The following is a 26,619-nucleotide window of genomic DNA, read 5'->3' as shown; positions in this document are numbered from 1 at the left end:
GGAATAATTATGCATATCATGGTTAGTTTGTTAGAACAAAATAAAGAAGAATTTTGGTTGGAATTCGAGTTAGAAGCAACAAAAGTAAAAGACCCCTTAGAGTTCATTTGTAATATAAAAAAATTTCAGTTAACGGGATCTTATATTCTTTGACAGATTATTCCGATTTGGCAAAAATCTAGAAAAAAATAGATATGGATGATATAATTTTTGATTTTCAAAATTTGAAAGTACTAGAAATCAGTATTGAACATTTAACAGTGAAATCTTGGAAAAACTATCAGATTAATACACTTCGAGATCTGTTTAAAGATAGCAAAATAAAATCATTCAAATTGTTGGTAAATGAGCTCCATCTTCCTGACAGTGAATGATTTTCTTATATTAGAGTTAAGCATTATTTAGAGAAGGTCATCCTAGTTACTGAATGAACCCTGTCCGATATTTTAAAGACTATCTTAGAGCAGAGTAAAATAAAACAGCTGTTCTCTAGATGTGTTAGAATTTTAGAGGGTGCTTATGATCTGGCAATCCCCACTGCTATTAAAAATTGGAACAGTGACCTTAGTAAAAACGTAGATAAAAAGGAATGGTCATCTTCCTTTTATAAAATTAATAAATATGTTCATTCCTTTGTCTTATTAGAAACACAATTTAAATTAACAAATTTTTGGTATATGACTCCAGTGAAAATAGCTAAATTTGCAATGGATCTTGATGCTCGTTGCTGGAATTGTAGACAACATAAAGGAAATTACCTCCATATGTGGCGGTCCTGTAAAAAAGTGGTCGTAGTTTGGCAGTGGGTTCAAGCTATTATATACAAATTGTGTAATGTAAAAATATTTTTTAAATCTGAAGTAATGTTATTGCATTGTAACTGGCCAAAATGTAGGAAACCTGAATTTTTTCTGATCACACATTGTTTAATGTCTTGTAAGATTGTAATGGCAAGAAATTGGAAGGGGAACAATGTTTATTCTATTAAACAAATAACTTCTCACCTCGCCTACCAACTTAAGATGAAGAGAGATCACTGTAAATTTCTAAATAGCAACTCTAGTCTATGGGCCAGCTGGGAGAAAAAAACGAAGGGCGATGTAAATCATTATTTTATCTAATTCGTAGTAAAAGATGGAAATTTTTTGAGAACTCTCGTAGGGTGGTGGGTTTGCTTTGTATTTTTTTTGTATTGTTTTTATATTGTTTGTGCTTCGTATGTTTTTTGTAAAGTTTAATGTCAATGGAAGAAACAAATGAAAGACTTTAATAAAAAGATTTAAAAAAAATGGAAGCAGTGGAATGGATAAGAAATATGAGCAATTTTATAACATGACAGGAGGCTTCGTATTTGCTTAAGTCTCTCTTTACTAGAACTCCACAGCAGCACAGAAAAAACAACCAATCAGAAAAAAGTTAGGTACTATAAAACTCCCCTCCCCATGCATCATTTCCTCTTTCTTTGCTGCTCCGCACCAGTACAGGTCAGAGTACCACTGCCTCCTGCTTATAGTGGGTGGCTTTGGGTTGTTTTATGACTTATTGGGATTTATTTTGATATCTCAGTATATTTTCTTATTTGTTATTTGTACCTTTATCTAGTATCTTGTGTTCTGTACTCCTATATTTTTTGGTTATATTTCGTGTTACTTTTGCTTATACATTTTTACTACTTGCCTTGCATTTGCTTCCCCTGTCTTCTTAGGGATTCTTTCCCTTTCAGGGGGTAGTTTTAGGGGAGTCTTGGGGTTTTTTCTCTGTTTCGCCATGCCTTCCCCCCCCCCCCCTCCCCTCGCTGCCCACTCTCTTTGCCCGCCATTTTCCGCGGGCTGCCTGCGCGGTATAGGGGTTTCAGGAGACTAGCCTCTGGCTGCCTCCTGATTTCCCGACCCCCTAGTTTCATACCGGCAACCGAGGTACTCGCGGTCGGACGCGAGTACCCGGCGGCCGCTCCGCTCACTCTCGTGGCCGCCCCGTCCGCCACGTGGTCGACCGCCGCGCTCAACTTCTTCACAGAGCCGCAGGCGGCCGACCGGGTGGAGGAGAACGCACTTACTCGCGACCCCTCCTCCACCCACGGTGGTCGGATCGCGGCTATTGTTGCCCTGCCTTTTCCCCAGCGGATTCCCTTCAGTTTCGCCGGAAGGCAATGTGCTATCCCTTTTCCTATGTGCTATTTATTTTCGGCGTGTATCCCACAGTTTCTGTGTGTCTTAGGGCATTTTTCATGTCGGATATATAGTAGTCTGAGCCTTTTTAGTGATATATATTTCATATCTGCTGTGAGTTTTATTGGCACAGATTCTGTTCTTGCTGTGGTTTTTTCACTGACAATGTGTATCACATAATTAGTTTTCCCACAGTGTACATCACATAGACAGTGTATAACACATATTAGTTTTAATGACAGTGTATAACACATATTAGTTTTCTGACAGTGTATAACACATATTAGTTTTACTGACAGTGTATAACACATATTAGTTTTGCTGACAGTGTATAGCACATTAGTTTTGCTGACAGTGTATAGCACATTAGTTTTACTGACAGTGTATAACACATATTAGTTTTCTGACAGTGTATAGCTCATATTAGTTTTACTGACTGTGTACATCACATATTTGTTTTACTGACAGTGTACATGACATGTTGGTTTGCTTTGCTGACTGTGATACCACAGATTCTGTGAGTTTTTACCGACAGTGTGTATCGTGGTTTACTGTGGGTTTTTGTTGTCAGTGTATGTCACAGATTGCTGCGTGTTTCTGTTGACTGCGTATATCGCAGGTTGATGTGAGTTTTGCTGACAGTGTATGTCACGGATCGCTGTGAGTTTTTACTGTCAGTGTATATTAACAGGTTTTGTGAGTGCCTGATGGGATATATTGCAGGTTATTGTGAGTTACAGGTATATGAACTCTGTTACACAGACTCTGTACAGGGTGTTTACAGTGCCAGTTAGCTCTAGGATTCATCTCCTTCTCAGTATATATATTTTTTCTGTCCGGCTGGAGGTCTCTTGAGACTACTCTGGTATGATTTCTCTGTCCATGGCATATATTTCTCACTTACAGACCGGGCTCCGACTCAACTAGTAAGGGAGACCAGTCTACGCTGATGCCATACATTTTATCAGATTCCCGGGGGAATTCATTGGGTTGGCTATCGTTGGCCCTACTCCTGGAAGTGCCCATGGTTACAATACCCTTCAGGTGGTATGATGAGGGTAATCTATTATATGATAAGGAATTTCCAACAGATCTGTGTGAACATGGGCATACCAATTCACAGTTTAAGGAGAGTATTGCTCAGTGTATCTTACATTCATGGACATGATAGCCTCTGGAACAACTTCCACTTATACCCAATACAGACTGAATACCACTATTTGCCTGCTGGGCATCTAGGGACTGCCAGTCCCGGTTCAGGTTTATTCACACGACATTACACTGCCTAATGGGTTGGAGTCTAGAGTTCCTATGTCAGGATGCTCTCAGAATCTGCTATTCTTAGGGACCTCCACTGGAACTAGGAGGTCCCCATTACTCATTCAATACCCATTGTAACACGCTACGGAATCGGAGGGCGCTATTTTGAATTACTTGTTATCATAATATAACAATAATACACAACCAGGATCGGCCTGCTATGTCTGTGCCCATAAGAACGGCCTGCTATGTCTGTGCCCATAAGATCGGCCTGCTATGTCTGTGCCCATAAGAATGTCCTGCTATGTCTGTGCCCATAAGAATGGCCTGCTATGCCTGTGCCCATAAGACCGGCCTGCTATGTCTGTGCCCATAAGAACGGCCTGCTATGTCTGTGCCCATGAGAACGGCCTGCTATGTCTGTGCCCATGAGAACGGCCTGCTATGTCTGTGCCCATAAGAACGGCCTGCTATTGTCTGTGCCCATAAGAACGGCCTGCCATTGTCTGTGCCCATAAGAACGGCCTGCTATTGTCTGTGCCCATAAGAACGGCCTGCTATTGTCTGTGCCCATAAGAACGGCCTGCTATTGCCTGTGCCCATAAGAACGGCCTGCTATTGTCTGTGCCCATAAGAACGGCCTGCTATTGTCTGTGCCCATAAGAACGGCCTGCTTTTTGCCTGTGCCCATAAGACCGGCCTGCTATGTTTGTGCCCTTAAGATCGGCCTGCTATGTCTGTGCCCATAAGTACGACCTGCTATGCAAGTGCGGCCGGCTATGTCTGTGCCTATTAAGAATGTCGGTACCTATTAAGACGGCCTGTTAGGTCTGGGTGCCGAACCCCTGCTAGGCCGCAGAACTGGGGGAATATCACTGGGGAAATGCCGGTGCCCACCAGTGACATGGAAATAGGCAGGTGTCCAGACAGGCACCTTTGCCAATCTATCCAAGAGGAAACCAGTATACGGCCATCTGAATATGGTGGGTAGGGTGAAGGCCCTGAACCTCATGCCCGAAGGGCAGGGTTTTTTATAAGGCACCTGGTCATACATCTCCAAGGAAGACTTCGCACAGGCAAGGATCGGTGCTCAGACACCTAAGGAGAACGCGGTGTTTTTTTCCTTGCCTTTACATCTACCTCCGTATCTGCTCCCCGGTATCCTTAGAGGTATCGGTAGTTACTTCCCACGTTAGGTTAGCTCCTGGCTCGGTTCAGTGGGTCTTACCTTCCGGCCTGCTATTTTCCCTTCTATCTGTTCTAGAATTTATGTATTTTCTCTTATCTACGTTTATTTTTTCGTTTTCGTAACTTCCTTTTCCTTTCGCTCGGGTCGTCGAGAGGCCTGACTTGACCTCCCCCGACCTCCCGGGCGCTTGTGGATTGCGGAGAACGTCTCCAGCTTTCCTCCGGCTACCAACGGTCGTCCTGGACCCCGCGCGCGCGCACGGGATCCGGGCGGACAGTTGGTAGTTTTTCTTTTCCATTGTTGTTTTCTTCCGTGGATTGCCATCAGCCTTATACTGATATTGGTATTGGGTGTACCCTGCAATTGGTCACCCTGAGTCTCTAGGGACTCTAGTTTGGACCACAGGAGGGTGCGGCCCTCCATCATCCCGATTCAAGAATACTTTATTTTCAGGAACAGAGAGCGAACCCTCGATCACATTAGATGAGAACGCGGCTCTCTCATACACTCGTCACTCTACAGGGCCGGCCATTCGCTCACCACACAGGCTTGTACCTGTGCAAGACATCGGTGACTACATAGAGGGGTGTCCCTCCTGCATTCAATTGGATCTGACGCCCGTACTACTGATTTCGTTATAGAGGACTGCCTAGCCATACAAGATATAAACTTTAGTCTGGATCCCTCTATTCTATCTCCTGTGAGGGCTCTACTGGGTCCGGATCACTTAGGTACACACACTACTGAAGATAGTACGGCTAACGAATGGCTTCAGGTATTACGAGAGTGCAGGTGTTTGGTATTTTCTACACCTTATAAATCGTAAATCTGCTTTCTGTTTTGGATATCCAGGCTATTGCGGACCAACCGCACAGACCGTTTCTCCCATATCAAGATGACAGGAGCTACGGAAACCTTCATGGAGTGAAAGGACACTGCCTCGCTCGGATACCAAGATTAAGGAGGGCCAGTTATCCGGTCTCTGGGTAACCGTACACATGGTTCACATGGTAAGACCGGACATCCCGGTTGGCTTGAGCTCCCTGCTCATTACGATCTTGGGAGAAGGGGGCAGGACGGCCCCATCTCCTCGGAACGCATACCTGGTGAACAGGATTCGGAGTTGCTGGGTCCTCCGTCTATTAGCTATTTACCCCTCGCGGGAGCCATTCTGCCTTTTTTGATTCACGCTAACCTACTCTTCAACTACCGTCGAGGAGACCTACGAGACCTTGTGAGAGTACCTGGGGTACCCCGACTCCTACACAGACACCTTTCACTCTTAGGCGAGGACATACCTGGATGGAAATCTGCACTCCGGTTGGCACTCTCCATCCCTTTGAATATTTCTGGGATTCACTATTCCAGAAAATAGTCGACCACTGTTCCTCCACACGAGTTCAGTTCGGAACCATGACTAGACGTCCTTTTGGAATCTTTTCTCTACAGAGTCCGAGGATTACACAGTCCATTTGGAATGTCGGAATCACTTAGGATACGGCTAGTTGACAACACTCTCGCAGGCACTACAGATTTATCCTCGGATGAGACATCTCACCAGGTAGACCAGGAGAGAACGAAGGATCATACTCGGTTATATTGCGTCTTGGTGGCAGTTTCTTCTCGCGGCCTTGCATCCGCAAAAGGCCTTCGTTATTTTACAACTACAGGAAAATAGCTGATAGGTCAGTTTGCAAGCTCAGGTCCCAACCGCTAGGAAGCGGGTGACAACACAAGTTTGTTGGATCTATCAGCAGATGGTGTTTTTTCTGTGTGTTGAGATGCTTCCTCGGCTGACATCTTCATTGATTCGTCTACTGTCGTTTTTTCGCAGTTGGTAAGTACAATTAGGATTACTCTGCTATCTCCTGGAATAGGTACCAGCGACACAACCAGCGTTGGATTGGTAATCTGAGCGTTGAAACAGCAAATACGAAGCCTCCTGTCATGTTATAAAATTGTAGATTATGCTAGCTTTAGTGTACCTATAATCTTAATTTTATTAATGACAGGAGGCGAGTATTTCCCACCCATTTTTATCCCTCCCTTGTTCTATGTTTATAGTTTGGTTTAATCAGGTACGTATGCAACTCTGCTTGTTGTCTCTGCTACCTGTTGCATGCTCTTATGTCTTTTCTTTCATAAGTAGGGTTGGGATATCTTCATTTTAAGGTAATTTTGGTTGCTACATTGGGTGCACACATGTTTATTCAGAGTACCTTTCATTGGATAATCAACCTGTCGATTCTGTTTTTTCTCTCGTTTCAGTTTACAGTCCATCACTATCTGGAGTGGCAGTTCTTCTCGGGTGGTGGACGTCGTTGTATTCATCGTATCTAGGACTTCGTTTCTTCCCCATTATGTTTTCTGCCTTTTATTCTGTTTTGTCGCAGCTTGAAACAGGAAATGATGCATGGGGAGGGGAGTTTTATAGTACCTAACTTTTTTCTGATTGGTTGTTTTTTCTGTGCTGCTGTGGAGTTCTAGTAAAGAGAGACTTAAGCAAATACTCGCCTCCTGTCATTAATAAAATTAAGATTATAGGTACACTAAAGCTAGCATAATCTACAATTATATGGCGTCACAAGAGACAATAAAAAGCATAAAACATTAAAACGATATGAGTTACATAAAGATAAGCATATGGAGGCTTCATAATGATCAGTAATAATGAAACCTTTATCAATGAGTTAGCAATTACCCTTTACTGAAGCCCTTGGCCTCTAACCACGCTTTGACTTCTTCTGGGTCAGACTGGAAGTTCAGAGGGACATGTACTTGTTGGGGTTTTTCGATTCTGTAGTTCCTTTTCGGTGGCTGATTATTTGTAATTTTCTTTAGAAGTTCATCATTCACCTCATCCATATGGTGTATTAAGTCTGTAAAATAAGGAATGGTTTATCGTGAATGACAAAAAACAAAACAAAAAACATCACGTTGTTAAAACCCAAAACAAAACCAGCTACAGGACAGCTTGCAAACTGAAAATAAAGGACAAAAAAGGAAGAGTATGTTCTACTAGAAACATAGAAACATAGAATGTGACGGCAGATAAGAACCATTCGGCCCATCTAGTCTGCCCAATTTTCTAAATACTTTCATTAGCCTCTGGCCTTATCTTATAGCTAGGATAGCCTTATGCCTATCCCACACATGCTTAAACTCCTTTACTGTGTTAACCTCTACCACTTCAGCTGGAAGGTTATTCCATGCATCCACTACCCTCTCAGTAAAGTAATACTTCCTGATATTATTTTTAAACCTTTGTCCTTCTAATTTAAGACTATGTCCTCTTGTTGTGGTAGTTTTTCTTCTTTTAAATATAGTCTCCTCCTTTACTGTGTGGATTCCCTTTATGTATTTAAATGTTTCTATCATATCCCCCCTGTCTCGTCTTTCCTCCAAGCTATACATGTTAAGATCCTTTAACCTTTCCTGGTAAGTTTTATCCTGCAATCCATGAACCAGTTTAGTAGCCCTTCTTTGAACTCTCTCGAAGGTATCAATATCCTTCTGAAGATTCGGTCTCCAGTACTGTGTACAATACTCCAAGTGAGGTCTCACCAGTGTTCTGTACAATGGCATGAGCACTTCCCTCTTTCTACTGCTAATACCTCTCCCTATACAACCAAGCATTCTGCTAGCATTTCCTGCTGCTCTATTACACTGTCTGCCTACCTTTAAGTCATCAGAAATAATCACCCCTAAATCTCTTTCCTCAGATGTTGAGGTTAGGACTCTATCAAATATTCTGTACTCTGCCCATGGGTTTTTACGTCCAAGATGCATTATCTTGCACTTATCCACATTAAATGTCAGTTGCCACAACTCTGACCATTTTTCTAGTTTACCCAAATCATTAGCCATTTGGCTTATCCCTCCTGGAACATCAACCCTGTTACATATCTTAGTATCATCGCAAAAAGATACACCTTACCATCAAGACCTTCTGCAATATCACTAATAAAAATATTAAAGAGAATGGGTCCAAGTACAGATCCCTGAGGTACTAAGCAATGAAAATACATGAACTACACTTAATTTGTTCCTATCTCATTCCCACTTCAATAAAAAAATATATTGTTCACAGTGGGATGGGGAGTAAATGTTTATGCTATATTTTATTTCATATTTAGATTTTTTTTTTATTCTTTATTTTTGTAGTGCGTAAGCGTATAACATTTGCATGTGAGGTACCCCAAAGGCAATCCTCTAGCATATTACTAACAGTTTAACATAGAGGTACAAGGTAGATCAAGCACATTTTTATATATATAAGGGTAGAAACAGTATAGCTTTTCTTTGTTTAGGCATTTGCATAACATAACATAGAACACATGAATAAAGACAGTAGATTATATCGCAAAACCTTCTATGATCGTTAAGTTATGACGTACGGAGCTACGGCTAATAAGGTCTTAGACAGATTAATAAGATTGGTAAGTGGGGGTTGGAGACAGGAGTAAACTCCTAGGGATGCCCCAGGCCAGGGACCACTAGAGCTTGGTACAGTAATGCTATGCTATACAGGCTTCAGCAGCGGGGGTTAACTTTGAAAGAACAGGCAGCATGTCTAAGGATACAGTAACTGAGCAGCTTTGTGGTAGTCTTAAGGGAACAGTCGAGTAAGCCACCCTCTCCTCTGCCTGAAACCACATAGCAGCGTTATCCTGTATATTGGCTAAAGCGTGCATGTTGACAATAGACTGTAGATGTATGTGTTAGGTAAAATTCCGATATACATAAAATATTTTAGGCATGGAGAACTGAGCATTGTATACAATATAAGGTGAGAACAGGCTGTGTCTACTCAATGCCGGCTATTATTAGAGCTAAATGTCCACCTCACTGCAGTTCCCTGCACAATGATAGCTAGAAAAAAGAGAAACAACAAACAGGAAATAAAAAGAAAAACCAAGGCGCCAGTGATGGCTATTTAGGACTTGTTCAGTAAGTCACCAGTCATCCGATATCCATGTTTTGAAAGAGCCAGGAGCGTGTTGGTGGGTAGTGAAGCGGGCTGTCTGCTCTGGGGGTCCTGAATCGACCTCTCTGCGTGCACGGACGCCTCCAGCTCCAAAGTCCAGTGTGCTTTTTCACTTTTTCCACCAGCATATAGTGAAGATGATCATCTGGGCCGTGGCCTTCGAGCCTTCTCAGCGCTTGTGAGCAGTGCTGCCCAGTGAGACTCTCTTGGTAGGGTGGTGTGTAGGTGAATTTTCGTGCCCCTCCGAAGTGTCGCACGGTGAAGCATCGGCTGTGCGGTTAGGCGGGATTGCGGTGATGTGGTGCCGCTTTACGTCTGGGTACACGGAGTGACCGCTGGTAAGTCGGGTGGCGGGCTGGGCGCTTCTCCTTTCTTGGCCCCTGTCTTATGTCGTTTCGGGGAACTGCCGTTTCTGCTTCAAGTGGCAGTGTGGCGGGTGGGTGACTAGCCTTGGGTCTGCACTCTAGTCATCTCCAAAAGTCTGCACAGACTCTTTTGAACCTGGCCTCAAAGCCCTCTCTTCAGGCCTGCAGGCTCTCCTGGGGATGTGGCTCGGTGGCCATCTTGGTTGCGGCATGCAAGCTTTGTTCCGGCTCGGTACTCCCCTGCTGTAGGTCTGATGGTTTCTTCAACTGGGACCGGGATAACCCCCACCGGTCCAGAGGGGGGGGGGGGGTGCGGGGTGTTGGCACGGTTGCTGCTCGGCTCGGTTCCCGTGTCGGGTGATCGGCGGTTTCTCCCAGCCATCAGGCCGCCTGACATGCTAGGCCTTAGGTGTGGAGTGTGGTGGATCTCGACCGAAAGGCACTTTTTTGGTGTAAACGAGCTCCCACTCGATGCAGCAATGAGCCTCCGTTAGATTGGTCTGTAAAAACCACATTTATGGCGAGTTTTCGTTGCTTTTAAGCTTAGCTGTGCCAGAGCTCTCTCCAAGCACGTCTGGCCAGCTCGGCTGTCAGGCCCTGCCCCCCTAGATTTTATTCTCCTCTAAATAAGGCAAATAATAAATTTGGTTTATACATGGCTGGTTCAGATGGAGTCTTGTGCATTGCATATCTTGGGGGAAATTGGGCCAGGTCATTCATCATATGTTCTGTTATTTAATATTTCTTTGGGATCTCAATAATATAATCCCGATTGTCTAAAAATGTGATAAGCTAATGTAAAAAGAGCCAGAGCCATAACCTAGCAGCTAGATTTTGGCACTTCAAATATTATGGAGAATGTGTCTCGAAGTGACAAATACTGTATTGGCTATCATTGGACTAGGAGAACACCAAGATTAATATGGAAGATAAAAAATTCTAATCCACATGACCTAATTTTAGCAGAAACACTGTACTTTGTTGCTGTAAGGAAAAGTTACACAAGTCACATAACATAATACTTGTTGGTTATATGAGTCCAATAAAGATTACTTATAGCTACATACTATCTTTAGTCTTTGGATTGGTTGACCATCCTGCCATTTCACTTCCCCATTTATCTCCAGCATAGCTTACAGGTAATTTGGTTCCTGGGCTGAGAGGGCCTCCACCACGAGAGTATTTGGACTATAAAAAAAAAAAAAAACACAATAAAAAAAAAGGAACAAAAAAAAAAACCACACACTTTATTTCACTGAACGTTTATTTATGTGGATTTATTAAAAAGAGGCAGTGAAAAGAGGTACTTTTTTTTAATATATTTTAAATCCTCATCTACCAATCAACCAAGTGCCTAAATTAATGTAAACCTAACAAAATTGTGTAAAAAATAAGCATCCCTTACATATTTTACTGACAAATACAGTAATCTGTAAATTTAATTTTTGTAAACGGGGAGGAATGGGGACACTGGAGAGGTTGGCCTGTGGGCAGGCTTTATTTGTACATGTTAATAGTGGACTTGTCTACTGACCATTCTCCCCCCACTGATTACATTTATGTGTATGTTTGGGAAGAGGGAAATACCAACTGACCTGGTACATACTGGAACCTTACAGCACTGTCTACCATGGTATCCTTTACATGTAAATGTTCAGGAAAGGATAACATACCAGTGGCTAAAATACATTGAGCCCATTATTTTGCAAAGTACTACTCCTAGAATTAAATTAAATTTGAAAATGACAAGTTATTATCTAAAATAACATTTATTTCTATAAATAAATAAATTTATTTCTTTGTCTTAGTCTTATTGGCAATGTTAGAAGTTGTCAATCCCAGGTCAAAAACATAAGAAACTTTACCGAGTTATATGATCCATCAGGTTCGCTGCTATCTTCAGTTGTCACAATGTCAAGTATGTTATAGGGAACATAACCCTCCTGACCGATCCTGTTCCTCAACTTCCACCACTGCTTGTTGTCCTCTAGAACCTACAGAACACCCAACATCAACGTTCATTCAGTTGTATAAGAACCATTTAACTTAACAGGAAAATGTAACCCTCCCATTCTAAACAAATCCAATATATCTGCTTTACCTCCAGGACTTCATCCTTCAGTACGGACAACTCATTTGCATTACGAGCTGTGAAGTCATAGCGGATTTTGGCGCATTTTTGTGGCTGTGCCGGCACTGGAGCATCATACTCTCTTGAAGAAAAAAACAGATAATTTATTTAGAAAAAGTGTATATAAGAATAAATTCACCAATGTTTCTCTCACTCTCAGGCACGTTATGGGAACTTATACACGTGCATTGATAAATGATTACTGGTATTTGTCAGCTGAGGGTGGTACAGTTGTTGTGAAATCTACTATCAGTTGGTAATAAAACATATGCTCGTCTTGTTAAACTGAGCCTTGAGCCTCAATATGCGCCATACCCACCTTATCATCGGTGGGCTAGGGTGCATTTCTGGCATTTTCTCAGGTTGGCTTTGTTTGAATGATGGTGTCCTGTAAGGATTTCCATTGGTTGAAGGAAGCTGAAACAAGAAAATATTAAAGAATATATTTCTCACTTCATGGAGATATTGAATTTTACAGTCACAGACAGCTATTGTTCTAACTAAAACCTAAATAACCAAGTGCAGGAATTTCAAAGATTTCCTAAAAACTTGTGTGTTTCACATTGGAAAAAAATTATCTAATTTCTCCATTTTTATGTTAAACTTAGCTAGCTGCTCCACAGACTCGCCAACTGAATACTTTGTTTACCGTCTTCCATTCCCCCTCTTATATTTTCCCAATTCTTCCATTCTTTCTCTTTAACAATTATCCCCATCTTCTTCATCTCTTACAAAATCTCAGTGGCTTTTGTGATTGGTTTGAATGACGTCCACTAATGAGTTATTTAGTCTTCATTCATTCAGATCACTTGCCCATAGTTATGGGCTAATTTAGTTGGCTTTTTGTTCAATATTTCTTGCCCGACATGCCATAACACATGTTCTCTTAATAATAATGCTTGATTAATACATTTTATAAAAAAATATCTAATTAAGGCTGCATTGTTATGATACCAAGTAAAGCTGTAAGCTTAAGTGAAAGGAGATAGAAAGTGATAATGAAGGAAGTCCGTAAAAGTCAAAGGGAAAAAAAGATAAAGTAACTCATGCTATATTTAAATTAGAGAACGTGCTATGCTGCTTACATTTGTCCTTGGTGGGAGATTTTCTGGGATCCTTGGAGGCTGTAACACATATTAATCACATGTCAATCAAGGAAATGATTATAGACATGGAAAAAAGTTGAGTGAATACTTAATTAATCACTAAGTTCAATACTCTGTGAATACTAAAAGAAATCACTTTTAACACAATTAAAACACAGGTCAGTAATTTCTCTAATTAAAATATAGTTCTACAGTGCTTTGGAATGACTACATGCTTAATAATAAAAACATATATATATTATATCTCTATGTGAATAAGCCCAACTAGGTGTTATTTTATTTTTGTATATGTGCCAAACCCATTTACAAGACTTAATACTGTTGTTTAAAATGTATGACTTAGATAATGCATCTTGGACGTAAAAACCCAAGGGCAGAGTACAGAATATTTGATAGAGTCCTAACCTCAACATCTGAGGAAAGGGATTTAGGGGTGATTATTTCTGATGACATAAAGGTAGGCAGACAATGTAATAGAGCAGCAGGAAATGCTAGCAGAATGCTTGGTTGTATAGGGAGAGGTATTAGCAGTAGAAAGAGGGAAGTGCTCATGCCATTGTACAGAACACCGGTGAGACCTCACTTGGAGTACTGTACACAGTACTGGAGACCCTATCTTCAGAAGGATATTGATACCTTAGAGAGAGTTCAAAGAAGGGCTACTAAACTGGTTCAGGGATTGCAGGATAAAACTTACCAGGAAAGGTTAAAGGATATGATAGAAACATTTAAATACATAAAGGGAATCAACACAGTAAAGGAGGAGACTATATTTAAAAGAAGAAAAACTACCACAACAAGAGGACATACCGTATAACACGCACTTTTTTCCCCTGAAAATAGGGGGGAAATCGTGGGTGCGTGTTATACGCCGATATCCCATAATTACTTACCTGTCCTGAAGCGTGGGCCGGCTTCACAGCTTGCACCGCGGTACAGGAACTTTAATTTCATGTTCCGGTTTCCGGCGGGACTGAAAGGAAGTGTGCACACTTCCTTTCAGTCCCGCCGGAAACCAGAACATGAAATTAAAGTTCCTGTACCGCGGTGCAAGCTGTGAAGCCGGCCCACGCTTCAGGACAGGTAAGTAATTATGGGAGGGGAAGTACACTATGGGAGGGGAGGGGAAGTACACTATGGGAGGGGGGAAGTACACTATGGGAGGGGAGGGGGGGGAAGTACACTATGGGTGGGGAGGGGAGGGGGGGAAGTACACTATGGGAGGGGGGGAGAATACTATGGGAGGGGAGGGGGAGAATACTATGGGAGGGGAGGGGGAGAATACTATGGGAGGGGAGGGGGAGAATACTATGGGAGGGGAGGGGGAGAATACTATGGGAGGGGGGAGAATACTATGGGAGGGGGGAGAATACTATGGGAGGGGGGAGAATACTATGGGAGGGGGGAGAATACTATGGGAGGGGATGGGGGGAGAATACTATGGGAGGGGAGGGGGAGAATACTATGGGAGGGGAGGGGGAGAATACTATGGGAGGGGAGGGGGAAAATACTATGGGAGGGGGGAGAATACTATGGGAGGGGAGGGGGGGAGAATACTATGGGAGGGGAGGGGGGGAGAATACTATGGGAGGGGAGGGGGGAGAATACTATGGGAGGGGAGGGGGGAGAATACTATGGGAGGGGAGGGGGGGGGAGAATACTATGGGAGGGGAGGGGGGGATACTATGGGAGGGGAGGGGGAGAATACTATGGGAGGGGAGGGGGGAGAATACTATAGGAGGGGAGGGGGGGAGAATACTATGGGAGAGGAGGGGGGGAGAATACTATGGGAGGGGAGGGGGGGAGAATACTATGGGAGGGGAGGGGGGGAGAATACTATGGCAGGGGAGGGGGAGAATACTATGGGAGGGGAGGGGGGAGAATACTATGGGAGGGGGGGGAATACTATGGAAAGGGGGGAACACTATGGGATGAGGGGGGAATACTATGGGATGGGGGGGGGGGGAATACTATGGGAGGGGGGGAAATTTCCTGCAATTTCTTTCTAAAAATGAGGTGCGTGTTATACGCCGGTGCGTGTTATACGCCGGTGCGTGTTATACGCCGATAAATACGGTAGTTTAAATTAGAGGGACAAAGGTTTAAAAATAATATCAGGAAGTATTACTTTACTGAGAGGGTAGTGGATGCATGGAATAGCCTTCCAGCTGAAGTGGTAGAGGTTAACACAGTAAAGGAGTTTAAGCATGCGTGGGATAGGCATAAGGCTATCCTAACTATAAGATAAGGCCAGGGAATAATGAAAGTATTTAGAAAACTGGGCAGACTAGATGGGCCGAATGGTTCTTATCTGCCGTCACATTCTATGTTTCTATATTTCTATGACTTTCGTTTGTCCTAAAGGTAGATTTCATATTGTTTAGGCAAAAGAAAAGAGGGGAAGAAAACAGGGACATTGTCTCACACATGGGCACTTGGGGTGTGTGTAGGTTATCCAGATATTAGTAAGGGGATGTACATAAAAGCAAATATGTATGTACCTTTTTAAAAACCCACACCTGTAGTGCCATATGCTGCCACTTGGTGTCACACTTACTTTACATTTTCAAACAGTCTTACACATGTACACAAGCTATACACACTTTGTATTCCACACGGCTTCTATTTGCCATGTAGTGTTAATTATATATAAGGAGATATATTGATTGTATTATGTTCCGATTTATTGAATTGTTGTAAGAGTTAAACATGGGTCAATTATATTAATCCCTTCCCCGTCTCTACCCTGTCTTTCCTAAATTATTATAAGGTTTTAACCTGCATTTAAAACTATTTTCATCGTTTGTATTGATTAATATATTATGTGTATTGTTTTAATTACTTTTCTCATTAATGTCTTGTTAATATTTTTGTATTTACAATTTATGTATTATGTACAATTTACATTTTTTTTTTTATCAAATCAACAATGGAACATTATTAGAGGAACACAACACAACAACCAGGGTCACAAACAAGATATGGCCTGTTGCATCTATTGGTCCAACTGTTGCAATGAGTTAAGCAACTTTATGAAAAGTTGAAAAAGTTAAATAAATCCCTAAATGGTTTAACTGGAATATTTGAACCAATCAATATATATTTGAAATATGTAACTGGCTAGAGGTGCATTCAATAACAAGCTCACTCACCTCTTCGTGAATTCTGGTCTTGATAAACTCTGGGGGTGGTGTCATATCCAGCTCCCAGGGTGCTCCATGGAAGACATCTGCTGGGGGTATCCAGCCATTATTAAATTTAGGAATATACTGTGGAATTATTGGCTCTCTTGGCCATTCCGCCCTGAAACATGAAACAGAAAAATCAGTTAATTAAGTGTATAGTCAGGCCTGGACTGGCCATCAGGAAAACCAGGCAAATGCCTGATGGACTGAGATGGCCATGTGCTGAGGCCAACCAGTGATATCAGAGCACATCCCCATACGGCCAGAGACGATGCTACCTGAGAGGGAGCTCTGTGGGCCAGGGAAGTGGGGCCAGCCAGGGGAGTGGGGCCAGGGAGATTGCAGTGAAGTGCTCCCAGAAGTGGGTTATCAATAACAAAGCTCTGACACTTTCCCAATAACCTTCAGGAGGGAGCAGTTTGCACTGTTGGAGGTGCAAAGCAGGTACCAAATCCATAGGACCACCATGGAATCAGAATTCCTCCCTCTCTGGCCCAAGGTAAGTAAATAGAGGGAGATAAACTAGTTTAATCATTATTATGACATTTTAGAATACCTTCAAAGCACAGTACAATTACTATCCTTCTATACAAAGCACAGCACTAGAACTCCCACAGGGTCGCACTGGGGCAAAAATGTAGATTGTGCATTGTTAAGCAGAGCCAGACTAGGACAAAATGTGACCCTGGCATGTAAAGGCAGAACAGCCCAATAGGAGGGGTCTTGATGTGTCATCATTAGCATGCACACACCCAAAAGTGGGCATGTGAGTTTACTGCCCGTCCAGGGCAGCCCATTTTCAAAACCCTGACGAAGAGGGAAAAAATGCTATGAGCTTGTTTAATGCTGTGCAAGCAATTCTAATGATATGTTTGTTCTGTGTAACTTGTCTCTGGTTTCACTATAAGTGGAACACCAGAGGACAAAGGAGGAACAGGGTTAAAAGAGGGTAGAGTGTGTGTTTGTGTTTGCATGTGTGAGGAAGAGACTGCATATGTTGCACTATGCACATGGACAACATATGCTACCTGTTGTGTTGTGTGCATGTGAAGATGGGACTATTTGCAGTCTAGTGTGCATCTGGATATGAGGCACTAGTGTGTGTGGTGGGGGATAGTGGTAGTAGTGTGTGCGGTGGGGGTAGGGTCAGTAGTGTGTGTGTGTGTGTGTGTACAGGGACTTAAGTGTATGGGGAGATACAGACTGTACTGTGTGTATTTTGGGGGATGAGTGTGCACTGTGTGAGAGAAAGAGGAGGTGTGGGGGCAGGTAGTAGTCTCAGTCAGGGGAGGTGTGGCTAACACTGCATGAACACAGTTATCTAACACCTTAAAGGAGCACTATAGGGTCAGGAACACAAACATGTATTCCTGACCCTATAGGGTTAAAACCACCATCTCGCCCCCCTGGTCCCCTCATGCCTCCCTAAATATAGTAAAATCTTACTGGTATTCAAATCTGCAGCTGCTTACTTTGTCCCTGTTTCCTTTAGACCTACCAACTGCCTGCTGACATCAGCAGAAGTGGTGGCCTGATCCAATCACAATGCTTCCCCATAGGATTGGCTGAGACTGACAAGGAGGCAGATCAGGGGCAGAGCCAGCACAATTCAAACACAGCCCTGGCCAATCAGCATCTCCTCATAGAGATGAATTGAATCAATGAATCTCTATGAGGAAAGTTCAGTATCTGCATGCAGAGGGAGGAGATACTGAATGTTTGGATGCATTTTAGGCAGCCATGACCCAGGAAGGATCTCTAACAGCCATCTGAGGAGTGGCCAGTGAAGTTATCACTAGGCTGTAATGTAAACATTGCATTTTCTCTGAAAAGACAGTGTTTACAGCAAAAAGCCTGAAGGTAATGATTCTACTCACCAGAACAAATTAAATAAGCTGTAGTTTTTCTGGTGACTATAGTGTCCCTTTAATGGCAGAAAATTGAGCAGTGAGGATGCAGGGGCATGATCTGAACACCAGTTGTTTTTGTGCTTAGAGTGTCCCTTTAAGTAAAATTTAACTAAGTTAATGTTTCCTAAAAGATAAATAGAAGCTCATGATAAACTTTCAGTTTTTTCTGGTTTTATAGGATATCCCATGCTTTCATTCTTACCTTGATTTTGTCCATTTATCTCCCAGAATCTCCCAGATCTTCATCTCTGTAGGGGTCAAATGCCCCCTCAGTAAATCAGTGGCATCTTTAGAGAGCAGTGGGCAGGTGATTGTTCTGCCCAGCTCGGGACCTCCTGAGCTTTCAATTATCTATAAGCAAGAATAACACATGTAGACTGGAATCCAATAGGAGTAACAAATCTACATTAACCAGAACTAGCAAGCACATGCTCCAATAGAGGAATCTACTCAAATTTGCAAAATATAACAACTGTAAGCAATGACAGACACACTTACCAGTTTTAGGGGCCCAAACAGAAAATGAATTAACTCAGTGGAACTTGGATTCTGGATATGGTTTTTCAGCTTTGCCTAAAAATATATATAAAAAAAAAAACAAAACAAAAAAAAAAAACAGATTACAAGCGGATTGCGGATCTGGGGGCATTCCTATGTACATGCAGTTTAATTGTTGAAAGGACGGGTGCCATCTCAAAGAAAGTTTTGTTCAGTGGCGTAAGGGTCTGTACCCCTTGTATGTGCATTGGCATGGGCTCAAATTCCACTGGTGTGGTTAGAATAGGAGAACAGTCAGGATTGCAAACTATGAGACATGGTTTTGTGATTCTCTTTTTGAATAGAATAAAAATATACAACATCACACAACGATGAATACAATAAAATATTAGTAATAAAGGCTATATGTGTATTCTGCAGGGCAAAGCGGGTATCTTGCACACCGTGACTGTTTAAGAATCAGGGGTAAATACATGGAATACATTCATATATAAAAAAAAACTAATATAATAATTAGAAACAATAACTCATCTCTTATTTTATAAAGAGGGTGATGTTTCAGTTATGCCAAGCCAGAGACGAATTGATGAGTGTGTAAATAGAACAAATGAATAAATAAATCAACAAGCTGAGCATATATTTCCTAATACTGCCTGTAGGTGCAGATGGTTCCCGCCATGGCATAATGTCTAGTTCCTGAAATACATGTTTAAAGGTTCTACATTAAGCCTGGTTTCGATCTAAAAATTAAAGAACTGTCACAGCTCATTTTTTTTAATAGTAAGTTGATGTATTTAACAAATATTACTTAATGAGGTGTAAAAAACTAAATTAAACGTAGAAATGAACAGCTCTTTCTTCTGCAATAGGTTGCCTCCACCACTTTTCCATCATGTAACAACAATCAGATTAAGCAACAGAAACACCCTACAGTTGTGACATGAGATCAATATATGGACACAAGATTAAAGTTACAGCACAAATTCCGAATACAGTCATTACTAGCAAATCTTATAGTCAGGGTGAGACCTTACCAGAAGGTTTATAGCTAGCTTGATCTTCTGATAGCAGTCTATGAACTCCAGTTCTGTCGGAGGTCTTGAACGTAAGGTCAGAACTCCCTCTGCAATGAGAAAAACCAGACACAGGCGCTAAATATCACGGTACAAGCTTAGGGGAAAATAATTCTCTAGTTTGGAATGACACAAAATTGTTCGCCATTGCTATGTTCTGACTGATTGCTCCTTTACCTGACCACATCTCACATTTTTGCTTATTTTGTTTTTCAGTGATTACAGTGTGAGTGACAACAGAAGTTACAGTTCTCAGTCAGTGACCAAATTACGTTTGTTCTATTAACAATCACTTTATATGATCTATACCTTCCGTTAATTATATGTCCCTGCAGGTGTCAATGAGATTTTTTTTAAAGCATGCTCACAACGTAGTAAATAATATTCTAATTTATTTTGATTACCTCGTGTCCTGCCGAGACCACCAATCATGTGTTCAGTGGGTGTTACACTTGCTGTAAGACACACTTCTCCTGCATTGCCATGTCTGGGAAGCACATAATTGTTTCCCATAACAGGTTAAAAGCCCTAAACACTTTAACCCCTTAAGGACACGTGACATGTCAGGATTCCCTTTTATTCCAGAAGTTTGGTCCTTAAGGGGTTAAACTGGCTTTTTGCAAATAAACATTATCTACTCTCTTTGTCTACTCTCAGATTGCCTGTTCAAAGCTGCTGCAATAAACCAGTCTGGTTGTTTCTCTCCTCTATCAGTAATGCTTAAAAGCCCCCCAAAATAACCTTTTTCGGAGACACCTATGGGGCTGTGCAGTTAATTATTAAGTATGTTCATCGTTTTTAATAATAAAGTAACACTTATGTATTTACCACCTTTTAAATGTATAATTGCATTTTAACAAATCTTACGTTTCTGACGTTTCATTGCATCCTGATTTGTGATTATCCTCTGTCTATATTATATTATGATGGCAATTATTATATTAAAGTACATAGTTCATTTAGTAGAATTAATTAGTTGATCCAAGCCAGAATTATTGACTTGCCTAGCAGCAATCTTTGGTATAAAGGTCAGGTTTCAAAGTGTGGTATTTGATCGGTATTGTTTAACATACTAAGCTGCAAGCAAATAGTGTGGTCAGCATTTAACTTAATACATAGCCTATCGAAACATGTTACCGCCATCTGCTTGATCATGCAACATATTTTTGTTTACCATGGTGTCTTTACAATAAATATAATAGGTGTCAAATATACAAATAATGCTTGTTATGTCTATGAAGAACTAGATACAATATGGCTGATATATCATGAAAGATAAAACTTTGGGCAGTACCAGCCTCTCTTTTCCTACAGCAACTTCCCTCAGCCTTGCAAGATAAAGCTCATAAAATTCTTCTTCCCAAGATCACGGTAGGAAATACTGGTGGTACGGCTGATGCTGAGCTGATGCTGATGTACCAGGTCCCACAGGGACCCTTCTGGCACCACATTTTATATTTGATGTTATTATATCCTGGCAGTGCGAAAAGAGCGAAATGAGAGGTTCTACTTTGTGTGGGAGTGGTTAATTTCAGGGAAAGGAGGGGTTTTACTTTGTGTGGGAGTGGTTAATTGCGGGGAAATGATGGATCCTAGGGGTTCTAGATTAAGAGCATGCAGTTAATTGCAGGGAAATGTAGGGATCGCGAGGGGTGTTGATTTTCAGGAGACAGTGGAATGGGGATGTAAATTTAAATAAAATTGTTTGTGGGGGTTGAGTGTGGGTGTCCAGGATTTTCCTGCATTGAGGCCCTCAGTTTGTCAGTTCTACCACTGCCTATGGCTGTTCCAATTTAAGGAAAGTAGTGGACAATTTTTGTTAAGTCATAAGAGACAAATATTGTTTTGACGGTTTGTTTAATGATTGTCACTGATATAATCACTTTGTATAGTTTGGCATTTACCTTGTGTTATTTGCCATTTGTATTGGATTATGTTTTACATCACCTTTATTATTCCACATTACATTTTAGCTGTGATTTTCTTCTGTAATAAATTCTACTTTTCCTACACCATCGTAAGCTTCATGTTATAATGGTAGAATCGCAGATTATAGTAAACCTAAGCTCTTTTCGCATTTCTCTGTTTTTAGGATATTATTTTATAGTAAAAGACCTACTGTGGCAAATCTAGATCTTCATGTATAATTTGGATATTAGCAAGTGAAACATTTTATTGAAACAAGAAACCCTAAATTTTATTAAAGGCATTAACGGGAGCTACAGGGTTAAAATGCAGGGAAATTAAGCCTGCTTGAAATTATATATGCTTTCCGATTGGCTACTTGGTGTACACCATCCAATATACAGACAGAATTCTAATCATAGTGACCAGAAAATGCACAGATGAAAATATACAAATGGCAGCCCCTGTGTCAGCTATAAAATGCAGACTCCTTGGACAGCCATATTTTGTACTAACATATATATGCAAACTTCTCTAAATATACATTTTTTATTTAAGATCAGTTAAGCTGAATCATTCCTCTCTCCTCAACCATTTGTATATGAGATAAATGAGCAACAGAGGGCTTAGTTACTTGCTCATACCTGTAGCATGCATCCGCAGTTACCTTACGTTCATTCATCGACTGTTTTGTTCTCTTTGTATTATAAAGTATACAGGGGGCGAATAGTTACCTCCAGATGCTTTCTTTTTGCTTTTCTTGCCTTTCTTCCTCTGATTAAGCTGCTTGAAAGCTTCGGCTGCTTTCTGAAGTTTTGCCACAAAGATCTCAATGTCATCCAGTGTGCAGTTTAAAACTTGCTGTAATAAAGATATATGTAAGCTGAGCATCTCACGAGACATGTCTTTAACATAATTGCTATAAATGTGAACTTCAATGCTTTGTTTGTTCAGCCCTCTGATGCCGAAGTATAGTTTATGATAAATGCTGGCTCACAGGAACAGATCAGGTAGGTAAAAAGGCATGTTTTAATTGAGGAGCAATCACTATAGAAACCAAATCAATATTGTTGCTATCTCCTTTACTTTTAGAATTTTAGAGCAACGGAAAAGAATGGAGTAGAGTTAAGAGGATCAGTGTGAGAAAAGCTGAGAGAATGGAAGGTATCTGCTATGAAAACAGTCGGACAACGCAATGGGAAATAAGGATAAAATACAGAGCCGCAGGGAGAGAGCATTGGAACCATGTCAATAGAAATCAGAAAATGAAATAAATAGTACCATAGAAAAAGATGTTAAAATATATGTCCTCAGAACTGTTGGAGACAGTGGCAAAAGAGTCCAATGACGCTCTCATATTAATCACACATTGCTGTGAGTTTTATTGCTGATATATACATTACATTATTGTGAGTTTTACTGCTATAACGCTCAGTCAGATGGTCACGCAGACCGCATATGTGCTTGTACTACTGTACCACTACGACACTTAAAGTGGCTCGGTCAAAAAAATTATAAGTGACCCTGTGCCTGTATCATTTTTTTATTTTTTTCCTGATTGTTTTAAAAAAAATCCATAAGGAAATGTGGGCAGTGTCTTTTCTTTATGGGCAGAGGAGAACAAAATGGCTACACCCAGATATTGAGATTTAGCACCAGGAAGAAATAAATACTCCCAAACACATGCACACAATTCCAGAAACACACACATGCTTACATACATCCAAATACGCGTATATGCACACACAAAAACACATGCAGTGTAAACTATTCTCTCATATTTCAACTTTTTATTAATACGTTTAAGGCCTGTTTGTACTACATTATTGACACTCAAGAGTGACTTCTCTGGTGTCTAGGAGTGTGTGAGCTTTAATCGATTGAGTGCTCCACTTGCACACAAATATGGGATTCTTGGGAAAAAATTTACGGCATGACATTTTTCATGTACAACCAAATGTGGGTGTAAGGGGAGCCCTCTAGCTGTTACAATCCATTGCAGCTGTTTATCTCACCCCACATGCCTTGGCTAGACATTATCTGGTAGCCCCTGACTGAGATTCACCTCACTAAATTCTGTTTAAAACAGGGACGCAGAGATGATCTAGTGTCTATCTCTGAACCACTCAAGAAGCAATGCTATGTCCACTTACAGTTTCTTTTTCAATTTTCTTTGCCAAAGCTTCCCGAGACTCCTCTGGCTCTTGGGAGAGGTTACTCCGTCGATCAAAGTCTGTGGAAGTTGAGAGACATTTGAAGACTTGTAAAACTATTAAACATAACGTGTTTAATGCTAGTGGTGTGAGCGAGGTATTACAAAGTCTAAGCAGGAGAAAAGTAACAATACAGTTGTCCACTTGGTATTTAAAATAAAATAAACAATCCCTCAATCATAAAACTTGAGGGAGGAATAAAAACGTTTGTGGCTTTGGTAAATAACTTTTGCCCATAAATACACAATTCAGACAGACAGAAAATGGAACATTTCCAACAAAGTAACCAAAAACTGATTATCTAATTTAAGATTTTTTTTCCACACTCTGTAAGAGAGATAATCTAGTTAGTGCTAGAATTGTAGCCCACTCTTGAGTGGGCTACAATTCTTGTTGATGTACTTTAAGTCCAGGATCCAGCAGTACTGTCCCGATTTGGGCACCGACTCCAGCCAATACAATGTAATGATGTGATGTCAGACGGTGTTTTTAGAATTATTTTTAGCCAGTGGAAAGGATAATATTATAATAGATCCACAATGGGCTAACTATCAGATGTACCTAGATTTAGCTGTAAAGCCCCGATCCTGAGACCCCATCCAAATAGTAACATGACGGCATCATCATAACGGCTTCTACAATTTATTTTCACACTAGCGCACATTTGAAAAAAACCTATTTATTAATTCATAATCACGAGCTCTAGTATATTCACTTGTACATTTCTCAGGTTTTTTGTTTTTGTTTGTTTTGGACCTGTTTCTCTATCTGTTATCTAGTTTGATATCGTGACAAATGTGACCATTGGCTGAGCTTTGTTGAAAACATTTAATGAAGATGAGCTATGGTTATAGAATCTCCGTAATAGTTAGGGCAATGTAAAATATGCACAATCCAGGGCTGCACTGGCGCAAATACAACCATAAACAAACATTTTATTCTTAAGCTTCGCTTTCTAAAATTTATACTTTTAGAAGTTCACAGGATACAGAAGATCATCAGTATTAAAAAAGCTGAACAGAAAGAAGATAAACGCATAACCAGATTTCTACCCAATGTACATTCTTTTGATGGTGAATACAATGCTGTGCTCTACTTCATTCATTTATATCTAACTAAATATTAAATGATTGCGTAAATTGGGCATTCACCCCTGACTGATAGTATTTAGGAAAAGACATTCCAATGCTGCATACAAAGGGTAACCGTCTAGTCAATCTGTCATGGAGCTCCAACCTGGGGGTACGTTAATCCCCACAAGGTAAATCCCAAAACATTACGGAACATGCATCACGATTAGATCCACTATGGCTGAAAAGCTTTATATTGTTTTTATCCTGATGAGTATTATGTCTTGATGAATGAAGTTTAAACTACATATAGCTTCTTTGTAATGCTTATTGCTTTATGTATTTGGCATTCTTTTATCATGCTAAGGTGCAAGCTGGCCAATTTGTCCACGCATAGAGACAACATCAAGCATCAGTGTTGAGCAAGGTCAAGGTTTGGGTGATTAGTATGGAAGTCAGCAGTGACCATTAATCTGAAGGGTTGAGACATCTGTGTTCTTCAAGGTCTTTGCTACATTGGGTCAATAATAGACAGAAACAGTCAAAGTGATCTTACCAATATCGGATGGTGGAGCGGGCGTCATTACACGATTTTTGTTATCCCTAAAGGCTGGTTTAGGGGCGGTAGCAGGAGGGTGAGGTGGCAGAATTGACTCCCGTTGTTTAATCCTCTCCTGGTTAACTCTGAAATACAATATACTATTTAATAACAAGCCATAACCAAAAAGCGAAGTAATAAAAAAATTTAAGGCCAGGATCAGGGTTAATGGAGTTAATGTGCCATTGTCAGTAAAGCTTTGAACATTGTGCCAGTTGTAATATTATAGAGAGGTTTTAACTCTCCTTACACAAACTACAAGATTTGCTTCAAAGAGAGTAGAACTGTGTGCCAAGGGATAAGGTCTGAGTTTCACTCTAACCTTGATATAGAGTAATATACCATACACACCCTCCTGTCCATGATGCAGATTTCGTCTTTTGCTATTTATTAACTTTTACAAGTCGTGTTTAATTCAGAATCTGTCTATTAAACAGATAACGCATGATAAGTATTAAGAACCAGTTTAACCACTGTCCCCTGTTAATATGCACAATATGAATCCACATTTTTTATATTTATTGATATTCATGAAGGACCAATGATGTATTTCACAGTCCAACCCATTATATATCACATTTTTAGTATGCAACTGATGCCACTGTTTTAATTCGTCAAGCATAACATTATAGCGATTTATTCCGTTCTCCATCTGTGGTTTAGTGGGATGATACAAGTAATCTACGAGGCTGCTCAGAGTTCAAGGACACATGGTTTATTTTTCTCCAAATCACAAATAGCCTGTCCTCTGCTTTGTTCCCCTTACTGATGGTAATACAGAGGATAACTCAGAGATATGTACCTGGAATGGCACGGACCTCTGTTCTGCTTCTCTATTCTTTTTTGCACTTTAACTTATGATGTCATATCCTGTCACCTCCAGACCACACAGCCACATTAAGGAATTGGAGAAGGCACAGAGCCCACCCCTCTATATATACCACAAAGAGAACAATGCAAC

The 26,619-nt window shown here is 40.9% G+C and overlaps 1 protein-coding gene and 1 long non-coding RNA gene across 3 annotated transcripts in view; both read right to left on the bottom strand.

Annotated features, from left to right (window-relative positions):
- LOC134578261 (uncharacterized) overlaps positions 1 to 26,619 on the bottom strand; it is a 550,797-nt gene that overhangs the window by 359,769 nt on the left and 164,409 nt on the right. The gene's annotated exons all lie outside the window — the stretch shown is intronic.
- The window catches only part of EPS8L2 (EPS8 signaling adaptor L2), a 153,401-nt gene that overhangs the window by 5,549 nt on the left and 121,233 nt on the right, over positions 1 to 26,619 (bottom strand). For both annotated transcript variants that reach the window (XM_063437230.1, XM_063437231.1), the window contains 13 exons: positions 25,617 to 25,744; positions 23,931 to 24,010; positions 22,512 to 22,638; positions 19,834 to 19,922; positions 18,800 to 18,874; positions 18,504 to 18,652; positions 16,359 to 16,509; positions 13,186 to 13,224; positions 12,420 to 12,517; positions 12,071 to 12,182; positions 11,835 to 11,963; positions 11,037 to 11,157; positions 7,319 to 7,496 (listed from right to left, as the gene is read on the bottom strand). In XM_063437230.1, coding sequence (XP_063293300.1) covers positions 7,319 to 7,496; positions 11,037 to 11,157; positions 11,835 to 11,963; positions 12,071 to 12,182; positions 12,420 to 12,517; positions 13,186 to 13,224; positions 16,359 to 16,509; positions 18,504 to 18,652; positions 18,800 to 18,874; positions 19,834 to 19,922; positions 22,512 to 22,638; positions 23,931 to 24,010; positions 25,617 to 25,744 — 1,476 coding nt within the window. The remainder of the gene's footprint in view (positions 1 to 7,318; positions 7,497 to 11,036; positions 11,158 to 11,834; positions 11,964 to 12,070; positions 12,183 to 12,419; positions 12,518 to 13,185; positions 13,225 to 16,358; positions 16,510 to 18,503; positions 18,653 to 18,799; positions 18,875 to 19,833; positions 19,923 to 22,511; positions 22,639 to 23,930; positions 24,011 to 25,616; positions 25,745 to 26,619) is intronic.

The sequence above is a fragment of the Pelobates fuscus genome, chromosome 12 (genome assembly GCF_036172605.1).
Source record: "Pelobates fuscus isolate aPelFus1 chromosome 12, aPelFus1.pri, whole genome shotgun sequence".
NCBI classification, from domain to species: domain Eukaryota; kingdom Metazoa; phylum Chordata; class Amphibia; order Anura; family Pelobatidae; genus Pelobates; species Pelobates fuscus.
Note: the sequence above shows the minus strand (reverse complement) of the source record. Positions and strands in the feature narration are given on the sequence as shown.